Here is a 12,358-nt window from a genome sequence, read left to right as displayed (position 1 = left end):
ATGACAATTAGGGTAGTCACCAATCTGATTACAGGAGAAGGCCAGTTCAGTTACCCTCTCCACTATTGCTAGGAGTCTTAGCCGAACCTCCAACTCTTTATAGAAAGTCTGTGATTCTCACACAAGGGCTTTGATTTCTTCAGCTCCCCACTCAGAAAACCTAGTATCTTTGTTAGTAATTGCGGTGGTTTGAATAGGTATGACCTCTACGGACTCATGTGTTTGAATTCTTGGCCTATAAGGAGTGGCACTCTAGGAGATGCGGCAGTGTTTGAGGAAGTGTGTCACTATGGCCCCTGTGGAGGTAGACTTTGAGATCTCATAAGCTCAAGCTAGGCCCATCGTGGTACACAGTTCACTTCCTGTTGCCTGGAGATCCAGATGTAGAACTCCCAGCTCCTTTTCCTGTACCATGTCTGCCTGAATGCTGCTGTGTTTCCTGCCATGATGATAACAAACTAGATTTCTGGAACTGTAAGCCAGCCCCAAATAAATGTTTTCCTTTGTAAGAGTTGCCATGGCTGTGGTGTCTCTTAACAGCAATAAAACCCTATCTAAGACAATAATTAACTTTCTTGTTCGCTATTTAAAGATTTCTTCTCTTAGCATAATATTAGGCTCATCCATGCTGTGGTAATGTTTTTGAGTCTGAATAATATTATATTGTATGTGAATTTTTCACACACATGCACACAAAGGCGCATACACATTGAACAACGTGGAGTTCTTGTGTACTCTGGGCTGTGCATCTTCAAGCTGTACACACTGTCATATTCCCTTAATTTGGAATGTCCCTGGGAGGGATCTTTTTAGTGGGAGACCTATCATGACCTAGCACCTCCACCACCTTCCATGTGGCCTTTCAAAAGTCCTTAGAACTAATTAAGCTGATCCTTTTTTCCCTCTAAGCACAATGTCCTCAGTTTAATTACAACATGTGTTTGATTTTGAAGTAATTACTTTGAGCATGTTTTCAATATCCCAAGAAAAGGGAGGTTCAAAGACTCATCTCCACATTAGAATTGCATGGGAACATTTTTAAAGGTGTAGTTTGTCTAGGCCTCGTGTGGGCATAGAACCCCTGGTGAAGCCCTTCAGATGCTTTGCTTGTTTCTGAGGCGAGGTCGGCTCTGCAGTCTAGGCTTTCTCTGGTCAGGATCCTCCTACTTCAGTCTCCAGAGGTTGAGAGAGTACAAGTGTGTGGCACCATGTCTGGACTCCTCAAAAGACCATGTCTAGTCTCCTCAAAAGGTTCTGTGTAATAGCTTCCTCAGAGTGAGAAACCTTCCATCCTTCAGGAAAGTTCCTTAATCAGGAAGGTAAACAACTCAAAACAGCTTCAGGAAGTTCCTGAAACTGATCCAATTCACTAGGCCCCTCCCTACTGGAGTAAAGAATAAAAGCTGAGAATCCCTCTCAGAAGAGCAAAGCTAAGCTGCAAAGAAGACTCTGAGACCTGATTAGCTGGCCAGAAGAGGTGTAGACCAGAATCTCCTAGATAGGATACCCTCCAGCCTGTTGTGAGTTGTCACCCATATTGGTGTGGGCCTTGGTGACACACCTGTTTTTGAGTCATTTCTACTCCTGTGAATAACCCCAATAAAACTCATTGGTTCATTAGTTGCTCTTTGATGTTATCTGTACTTGGGATCCCAATCTGCTGTGAGTAGACATATGTGTCCCATCTCTCCAGGAAATGTTTTGTCATATAACAGATGGTTGTAGTGTACAGCTAGATGCAAAGCTGTCTTGAACTTAGCAGTGAACCTCTGAGGAGAAAAAGCAATGCCCTGTTCCTGTTTGGCAGCCTCTCTTCCTTCTCTGTTCCTCATACTTAGCAAGGTGTCCAGCTTGCAGCAGAAATTCAAACTGTGGTAATTATCTATCACTGCTCCATTTATTGGATCAGGATTGGGAATAGTGTATTTAGTCACCACTTTACTCTCTCAGCTTACATCTTGGAGTAGGGGGAGCTTGAAAAGCAAGGATCCCATTGGTGCGGTACAAATGTGTGATGTCCATCATGTACCAAGAACCAGCTTACATTAATCTTCTTCCTTAACACCTGTTATTGTTCTTATAATTGTTACTATTATTATTGTTGCTTCAAGTGCCAAGTGAATTCCAATTGCCTACTTCAAGGGTGGGACTGAAGACCATGCCTGTCTTTTACTGCCTCTCCTATCCAACAGGTATGCTATACCTTAGCTGTTTGACCAGCAACACTAGAGAATAAACTGGGCTTCCTTATTAGGACTCTCATCTAGTCTCCCTGTTCACTGGATTTGGCAAAATGTCTCTGACATTCATATGCTGTTTAGAGCCCAGGTGGACTTGGGTAAACTGGCAGTGTTGCCCATATAAGCAGCCAGATTCTGCCTCTGCCTGGATGACACGTTTAAATGTCAGGCTTTCCAAATGTGAGTCAGAAATATGCAGTAGATGGCATCTGATATTTACAGTTCTTTCTAGCTAAGGTGAGCTGACTTTTGTTGTAAATATTCTCTAGTGCAAATTCAAAAGGTTTTCCCCGCTTCAGTCATATATCTGTGGTTTATTTCCCTTGGTTTTATTTGATTTTATGAAAGTCTACAGATGTATTTGAGCACATAATGACCCCTCCCAGTGTCAATAATAATTGAGAATTAGGGATGGGGAGATAGCTCAATGGTAGGGAACTTAAGTAGCATCTATGAGTCCCTGAGTTTAGTACCAACACTGTAATAAGTAAAAAAGAGGAAATAAATTAATAATAAGAAAGGAAGGAAGGAAGGAAGGAAGGAGAAACAAAATGAGAGGTTAGAGTTAGGTAAAGCTTATTAATGATGAATTCTGCAAAGTTTCTGGCTATAAAAATAGCCGACATGGGTGTGTGCACTTGTGTGTATACCTGCCCATGCATCTACATGTGTGTATATATGGGATTTTATAAGTTAGATTATTTATCCACAGCTGTTTCACATGGTTCCTTATCAGTCCTTGAGCTGAGAGAGGCTAGATATTGCCATTCCATGTCTGTCTCCTCTTCCTGTCAGCCCTTACCATTCCTGTGTGTGTTTTCCCTTTTCTGTCTACCTCTCACCAACAGAAATATTAGAAATCGCTGCTTACTGAGCAACTGTGTGTCACCCAGTTAAGAAACTGTCTTATCCCGTTTAGTCCCTCAGAAACCCTGTGAGATATGAACTATTATTAGCCCCATTATACTGAGGAGAAAACTGGGGCACAAAGAAATTAAACAACATACCCAGGACCAGAGGCCCAGGAATGGGAGAGACAGATCTAGGCTACCTGTTTCCAGGCCTAAGCACTTAACTCATTGTTGCCTGGTGCAATATTCAGAGTGGTAAATGATGGGGAGGGAGACTATTGCACTTAATTCAAAAATACATTTTAGAAAGTGTTCCTTCTTCCTCCTTGACACCCATTACATTGGTAATGGGATCCCTTCTAAGTATCTTTTTTTAGAGACAAGACCTTGTACCTAGCTAGGCTGTCCTTGAACATGTGATCCTGTTGTCCCCACCTACCCAGTGTTGAGATGATGGATTATACATATGTACCACCGTGCTTGGTACTTACCAGCATTTTCAATAAAGTGCTGAACTTGATAGACACTTTTGTGTTAATTCTACTTCAAGCCCAGAATTCTACCAGAGAAGTGGTAAGAAATGGAAAATTGTAGGTAAGGAGGAAACATGTACCCCTTTAAGCACTGAATTGTGGAAGAGACTATGGCAGCTAGGGAGGGGCCATTGAGATCAGACATTTATGGACTATGGTGGTGTTTGGTTAAGGGAAGAAATAATAATTCACACAATATGCTGGAGGTCTGGAGACTGTTCACACGGCAGCAGATATGGACACTTCCGTGGCAGTGGATTGATGTGGAAGATGTGAAAGAAACCAGAAAGGGAGACCTCCTCCCCAAGGCCAAAGCACAAGGCTAAGGCATCTTTGCAGCGTCAACCAATCATACACCAGGCATTTGGCCCAGGAAGACTCTGAGAGACTGGCCTAAGACCCTACAGCCAGTTATGAAAGACAGACTGAAACTAGGCTTGAGTGCTTTGACTTCACTCCAAGGCTTTTCCTAGTACGGGCTGAAAAATCCAAAGCAGAATCTTCCCTAAAGGGAACTGGAGTGGGGAAGCTGTGAGCTGTGGAGTTGACTTTAACTAGTTTCTGATTGCCTTTAATAAGACGAAACTATTAGTAAGTGATTGGTGGCTGCCCCAGTGACTCGTGCAAGCCTGGTTTCTTTTGACCCAAAGCGTGACCTGATACAAGAGGAGTCCAGCTGGATAGGTTAGGTCCAGGAGGGAGTCTCCATCGGTGAGCTACTACTGGAGGTACACCCTGGATCTGTGGGAGAAAACTCTACCTTTGGGGAAATAAGTGTATCCACTACTTGTAAAAGGAGTAATATCTAGAAATATTCATCATGATCAGGAAATAATGGTATTTTCTTTATTCTTTGACTACAACAGACTGCACTATAGTAATCTTTCCAAACATTACCAGAAATGTTCTTATTCAAAGGGATTCATTGCACTCTAACTTAGAATTTTTAATGTAAGAAATACCCTCTTCCCATGTAACAGGTGAACAGGACCATTATTGCCTCATGGAGATTCCCCCCTGGGAAATTTAGCATGTCACCATAGAAAACTTTTTCTTGAAAATAAATTTCTAAATTCATGGTGCAATGAATTTAGTCATGGATAACCAAAATGTTTAAAACCATTTTTAGAAGCCACATGGCAGTTACTATGAGGGAAAACACAAAAACTTTAGCTGGTTTCCTAAATTATTCTGTTTTGTTTAAACGTGGTTTAAAATGATGTTAAGAGAAAAGATGTGACCCACCTTCAGGGAATGTCAGAAGGAATCAAAAGAAGCTTAGCAGAGACAAAAATGGAAATGTGATATTTATCGGGGGAAACAAGGGTATGATTAAATCAACTTGAACCAGCCTCCACATTAGAAAATGCCTTGATGACAAAGTCATGCTCGAAGCCTTGGGGTTCTTCTCTGAAGACTAAGACACTGGTCTGGCCAAAAAAAAAAAGACCTTTACCAGAGCTGTGCAAAGGGTACCATGAGCTGTGTCTCAGGCCAGGTTCAACCTCCGGATAGCTTCATGGGTTAAATAAATTTATGAAAGAAATCAAGAGTCACAGTCCAGGATTTTTTATATACTCCCAGAACTGGAGTAGAGGCTTACCTGCAGCCCTAGGAAGACTGGTCCCAGGGAAGGAACCCTTTCTTTTGTGGAGGGAGGAGGGGTTCTAAGACAGGGTTTCTCTGTGCAGCCCTGTCTGTCCTGCTACTTGTTCTGTATACCCAGCTGGCCTCCAACTCCAAGAGTGCTGGGACAAAAGGAATGAGAAACCATCCCCAGCATAGGAGCCCTTTCTAAGCCTCCTGCTTGCCTTTTGTGATCTCCAGCTCCTTCAGGGATTTCTGACTGCTCCGTCTTCAGAGTTGGAATATTCTGTGTCCTATGCCCCCCACCCCACCCCATACACAAACACATTTTAGACTCCAAGTAAGAAATGTATCCCCAAGGATGTTTAGGTGGAAAGCATACCACCCTGAGAAGATGTTCAGACTCACATGAGCACACAGATCATTTAGGGACCAGGTATAAGTGAACAAGTCCATCCCAGAAAGTCCAAGAGCCCGTGTCCCTATCAAAGTCCTTGGCCCAAAGGTCATAGTTTGAAAAGACAAGGTCTGAAAAATGCAGTTTCAAAGTTTGCCTTCTCACAGCCTCTGTTCCTCTCACTTCTAAAATGAGGGGCTCTGACTGAAGGTTCTGCCTAACCCTGGCCAGCAGAGCACCACGAAGAATGGAAAGCAGAGAAGGCATCCAGAATGCACAACTGCTCTGGGTTCTCAAAGACTCCCTGCACAATGCCGTGAATATAAGTGGCAAGTTGGGCACAAGTCGGAAGTACAGTATGCATCCTTCCTCTCGGTGATTACAACTTTACTCACACCAAGCCTTTGTAAACATTCAAATGTTTGACTTTAATTAGATTACACGATCAACAAATGAAAACTCAAATTTCTATGGTCTTCTCTCAGATAAGCTATTTGGTAGGTTTAATCCTTTCCATAGCTTGCCCAGTGGAGTAGTGTAATTACCAATGTTAAACAAACATAATCCACAAAAGATGCTACCTTCATAGCTTAAGCATTTTTAACCAGAGTGAAAGCAGGAACATAGAGCTTGGTGTCACACTCTTTTGTAGTAAACCTGCCACTTGTGGAACTTGAATACTCACCATGTGAGTTTTTCCCCCTTCACATGTTCCATTCCTAATGGAGTCTCCCCGGGGTTTGCAGCCTCTCCTGCTTTGGGCTCAAGACAGTTGACTCCTTAAACACACCCCTTAAAATATCCTGATAACGTATAATGAACACACGGGACCCAGAACCTCCCACAATGGCTACCTGCTTCAGCATCATTCTGGATGGGGCATTTATCCCCAGGAGGCCATGGAAGGTCTAGCCTGGATATTGCCCTCTGGTTTAATTTTTGATAAAATACTGAGTCTAGATTGCAAACTATGTTCTCTCAAGAGGTTCAGTATCCAAATATCTTCGTGTTCATGATCAGGGGAGTCGGAGGAAGTGGGGAGTCATGGGTGACTAGAACCTAGGGGATAAGGAGGAGTTAGATTAACTACTTGCCTGTGGCACTCAGATTAACTTTCCTTAAGTGGAACAAGGTTGAGATCAACCCGAAACTCAATAGCTAGAGCGCCTACTTCATGCCATCTGATTTGAGCAAAGGAAGTATTTCCAAGGTGAGTTTGGCAGAAATCACATGGGTGGTATTCAAACTGGTATCAGGAGCATCCTGGGAATCAGAATAGTTCTTTCATAGCATTAGGCATTGTCCTACAACACCAGGCTTTACCCCTTAAGTTCCCAGATCAAGGGAAGTCCCAAGGATCTCAAGGGAGGGTCTGGAGCCATAAGGCCTGGTGTTTTCAACATACCATGAACCCTGACAACAACTCCAGGCCTCCTGGGGATAAATGCCCCGACCAGAACGATGCTGAAACAGGTAGCCATCGTGGAAGGTGCTGGGTCCCCATGTGCTCATTATACTCTATCAGGATATTTTGAGGGATGTGTTTAAGGAGTCAATTGTTCTGAACCCTAGGCCAACCAGGAAAGTACTATTGTATCTTGGGGGGAGGGGTGGTTAAGGGGGTGGGAGAGAGTTGAAAGGGAAAAGAAATGATATGATTGAAAAACTGAAGTAAGCCTCTTTAGTGCCCATCTAGACATAAGAAACCTTCATTCTGTCTTTTCTCTTGGACATATAGTGTCAGGAAGGCTTCACAACTAACTTTTGCCACACCTGCATCCTCACCAGGGTTTGCACAATGTTTGTCGGAGGTTTATTTCTCTTAGAGGAGAGTGAGTTAGAAAATTCAACTGAGGAGCTGGAGTGATGGCTCAGTGGTTAAGAACACTGGCTGCTCTTCCAGAGGGCCCAGGGTTCAATTCCCAGCACTCAACGTGGCAGCTCACAACTCTCTGGAACTCCAGTTCCAGGGTACCCAAATGCTCACTCAGAAATACCTACAGGCCGAATGCCAATGAACAGAAAAAATATATATAAATAAATGAATAAATAAATAAACCATAAGAAAAAAAAGCAAGTGTCCACTCACAGTGATAGCAAGAGGAAAGTCTAACTCCTCGTTTTTCATTTGTTTTCCTTAGGAGTGGAAGCCATCATTAACATTTCTTGATGTGCTAGAACCATTCCTCGTCCCACTGAACTCTCTGAGCATCTTCTCCAATGAGAAGAGCAAGAGAGCTATAACCACTTATGTCTCATCCTTATAATCACTCAGTCCACTTTCCTCAACTCCACAGAAAAGGCCAGAGTCTTCAAGTGAGACTAGAAAGAAGGAAGGCACAGAATCATCTAGAAGGGTTAAGGTCTGGCCTTAGCACAGGTCATTGGTATAAGCAGAGTTTTGAAACAGTTTGAGGTCCACTTTGACCTTGTGGGGCCCTTGACTTGATTTCTCATCTTGTCCTTGCCATGGTGACACATGGCTTTTAGACCAAAAGCGGAAATCTGGCATCAGATTCCAGGTTTGCTCTGTGAAATATTCATGCCTTCACACTGCATGCCCATCCTCACAAGGCTGGGGTGGAATGTGACTGGATTATCTTCTACACGTGATGGCAAAGGAAATAGTTTCCCATAGTGCTTCTGAGGGGTTAGAGCTGTCAAAGACCTGGCAGAACTAACTCCCAACCTGTCAACCAATCACTGTATCCCTAATGATGTGTTTTTAGAGCTGTTTTTCCTCTGCAAAATGCTGGAGTGTGTTTTGTGCCTTGCTTGCTGTCACATGTGCTATTTGTTCCCAACCGCTGACCTGTTCTTTTGTTTTCTGTGTGTTGCAGGCAGCATAGTGTACCTCGGGATGATGGTGGGGGCCTTCTTCTGGGGAGGACTGGCAGACAAAGTGGGAAGGAAGCAGTCTCTCCTGATTTGCATGTCTGTCAACGGATTCTTTGCCTTCCTTTCTTCATTTGTCCAAGGCTATGGCTTCTTTCTTCTCTGTCGTTTGCTTTCTGGATTCGGGTAAGGTTTTTCTCCTTCATATTTTATAGTAATGTGTTTCCTCGTAATTGTATAGTTTCACTCTATCAGATCTCAGCAGCAAGAAACTTGTAACACGTTTCTATTTCTTTTGTGTCAGTCTAAGAAGCCACAGTGTTGATTTCATAGACATGCAATTATAGACATTTAAATCCAAGAAGGTACTAAAACACCCATACTCCTATGGCGGGTGGTGTGGCAAATTACCTCTAGGGGACTGATTTTGCTCTGTTTGCACAACAAAACATATATTCAGAAGCACACATCTCTTTTGAAGGTTTAAGTAAGAACGAGCTATACCTACTACAATGGTTCACATTGTAGGGACTGCTCTTAACCCCAGGATGAGGTTGTCTCAAACACTGTGGCTTTATTGGTTTAGGCTGCCTGCGTGTGTTTAACTAGGTGGGATAGCCTGCTTTGGGAAACATAGTAAGTGTTGTCTATAAGTTCCTGATTTGGGCAGAGTTGTCTAGAGTCATACTACTACTACCCATGTGCAGGAATGCAGGAGCATCAATGGTATAGCTGTTTTCTTAAAAGAGACCGGAGCACACACTTAGTCTAGGTCCATAAGTATAAAAAAATCCACTTTAATAAGGAAACATTTGTAGAAATATAAATTTGTGTCTTCCGATTGACAACTGAGAGTCTTTTCAAGATGTTAGGAACTGTAGTTACCTTTTTAATGAAATAAGGGAGGCAGGATAGTTTCCTGGTTTGAGAAGTTACCACCAGCAGCTGTTGATAGAAGCCTACAGAGCAGAACACAGTCCTGTGAAACAAAGTCAAAGAACCCCAGCATATCTTTCTCTTACATACGTACGCTCAACTACAGCCAATATATTTTAGAATATTGTCATTACATGCTGAGCAGACTCCAAGGGGCTGGAGCCTGCAGGCACAGGACAAATTGCTCAACATGTTAACTGCCTAAGGGAAGATAGCCATAGATACTGTACAGGACAGTAGATCAAGCTGTGATCACAATGGCCTGACCCTGTAGACTGATGTCTGTAAGTCCTGTGGTTCCCAGAAGTGAAAGAGAGGGCTGTTAAATTCTTATTTAGTCTGTATAAGCAGATATGTTCCATACTGAGTGAACAGAACTCTAACTCAAATCATTGAACAGCCATGGCTCCTCCATCGGCTTCCAAGTAGGTCCACTCTGCAGACCCACAATTCTCAGAAGGGAGAAGCCAAGTTCCTGTGAGGAAATATGCCACGACAACAGCAAAAAATTAACTGTGACTATTTCTCACAATCTTTCCCTAAAGGGGATGACTGTGCTTCAGTGAATAAATAAATGAAAATAGGCTTCTCAGATCTTCCTGGCCACTGACTGGATTCCAGTAGACAAAAGCGGCATTGCAGTCTACTGGTCAGCATAGGGGCTTTGAGAAGTGAGGTGATCAGTAACATTTTAGCTCAGGTCTGGCTCACAGTGGTTCAGGAAGTCTCCAGCTCTACCTTTGCTCATTTGCTTCTAAGGTTCCAGAATGTTCTGTTGAAAGAGATACACCCGGCAGTAGCAGAGTCTAATGTGTCAAGCATCTGCCCACCAGATTCATTGATTTCAAAGGTTAGAACATGAAGAGAAGTCCTAGGTCACCAAGCCCACCCCTGCATGTTGCAGATTTATACCTGGAATGACTATACTCAGTCCTCTTAACTTGCAACATCATAATTAAGTCACCTGGACATTCCAAATCCAAGACTTGGATGTCTTCCTGTCATCTTCGTTGTGAATATAGATGGGACTGGGGGGAGGTTTGATTTTAGGCTGAGACCTGCCTGGGCTATGGTTTCACTGCCTCTAAATAGCTAAATATACTCTTGGAATGTTCTTGTCTCCCTCCCTCACCCCCCTTGGTGAGATTGCACTGTGAGACTCATAATGAATGGCCTCCAGTACATGACCCTCCTGCCCAAGCATCTCAAGGGCTGGTATTAAAAGTGTGCGCTACCATGCTCAGATTTCTGCTTTCTTCCTTCCTTCCTTCCTTCCTTCCTTCCTTCCTTCCTTCCTTCCTTTCTTCTTTTCTTTCTTTCTAACCAAGCCAAGTCTTGAGTGTTTCCTCTTAGAAAATATATCCGGTTGACATAATCTTTGTGACTTTAAATGTTTATTATGCACAAAGAAAGATTGTCCTGCTGGGTACATCAGTATTTGTTGGGGTGAGGAACAGGGTCTCGCTAATTGTCCATCTGTCTTTTATTTTCTCAAATGATTCTCACACCAAGGCAACACACGTCCCTCTTACCCTTTGTTACAGACAATTAGAAAGCTGGGAAATGGATTTGGCATTGTTAATTCATTTTCATTTGCCCCAGAATTAAATTATTTGTTTCCAGTCACTGTTAATTAAGGGAATGATAATGTGTTGGATGCCAGGCAATGTCAGAATTGGGAGTTGCTCACTGAGGGCCTGGCACTGGTGAGCGTGGTGGCCAGGAGGAAAATAGAATAGCAACAGTAATGAAAGCAAATGTTCTTTGTTTCTGTGTACCGGGAATGAAAGAAGACTCGTGACTCCCAATGTGAGTGCAGCGAAGCCATGCATTCTTCATAGCTGTGCCCAGTGCCCATTGACTGACTGGGTGACAGTAAGAACGGCGTGGCTGTGTGGAGTCCTTGTCACCAACCAGGAGTCTCCCATGAGCTTTATTTTCACAACTGCTTTTAAAAACTTAGACATTGAAAAACGTTTTCCATTAATCAAAAAAATCAAACCATAGATAGGCTGTTATTTCCAAATGGTCCACAGCCCCTGGGTTTTCTGATTTTTTGTCTGATTCAAAACTATACAGTTTTCCATTCAAAAGTTTTTTCTCCCAAAAAATAATTTACTGACCACATGAGAAAGTAAAAATTAATTTTTTTTTAAATTTTAAGATTTTTTTCAAAAGTAATTCTTATCAAATACCTGAATAGGACTTGCTTTGTGAGAGGTGATGGGTTCAGCATTTTTTGAAAATTGAGTAACCTATCATTCATGAATGATTCCCTATACATTGTAGATGAGGAGGGTAAGGGACATGAAAGTGTGGTTACTACAGAAGGGTACACAGTGACTGACCTAGACAGCTTTTAAACCTAGGGTGGGTGATCATGACTCAACAGGAAATTGCTCCAACTGTGTGTAGCACCAAACCCCAAACATGATGGGTGTTTGTAAGTGTTTTAACAGATCTATCCAGGAAGATCTCTGACCTCAGAAAACTGAATGGGAAGACCTTTCCCGGCATGTGCTTGAAAATCTTTAATTGAAAAATAATATCAAACCAAACTATACATAGGGGAGTAATGTTTCCTGAGAAGATTTGTTGTTCAATATGGAAACAAACGGGCCACAAGTAGCTACCAAATGCCTTAAGTGTGACTTGTCCAGCTGCAATGTATTTATTATAAATGCAAAGATCTATTACTCTAAAATTTGAAGACTTGGGGCATGTAGAAATATGTACTATCTCATGGATAATTTTACAGATATGTGCTAAGTAATAATACTTGGTAAAAAGACCATATATTAAGATGACACTTGATTTGCTTCCTTGTTTTAGTATCTCTTCTAGAAACTACATAATTATGCATATGGCTCTGTTCACACTGTATTTCTCTTGGAAGGTACTATCTTAGACAGTGCCTGTTACAAGACTGTCTGATGCAAAGGATGACCTTTTTCTTAGCAGACCTTATCTCCCAGTCTA

General features: G+C 42.4%; 1 protein-coding gene across 1 annotated transcript in view; it reads left to right on the top strand.

The window, feature by feature from the left end:
* Sv2c (synaptic vesicle glycoprotein 2C) overlaps positions 1-12,358 on the top strand; it is a 155,499-nt gene that overhangs the window by 59,162 nt on the left and 83,979 nt on the right. The window contains exon 3 of the mRNA XM_051183008.1: positions 8,449-8,629. Within this exon, the coding sequence (XP_051038965.1) occupies positions 8,449-8,629 (181 nt within the window). The remainder of the gene's footprint in view (positions 1-8,448; positions 8,630-12,358) is intronic.

The sequence above is a fragment of the Phodopus roborovskii genome, unplaced genomic scaffold (assembly GCF_943737965.1).
Source record: "Phodopus roborovskii unplaced genomic scaffold, PHOROB, whole genome shotgun sequence".
NCBI lineage: Eukaryota > Metazoa > Chordata > Mammalia > Rodentia > Cricetidae > Phodopus > Phodopus roborovskii.
This window is presented reverse-complemented; position numbering and strand designations above follow the sequence as displayed.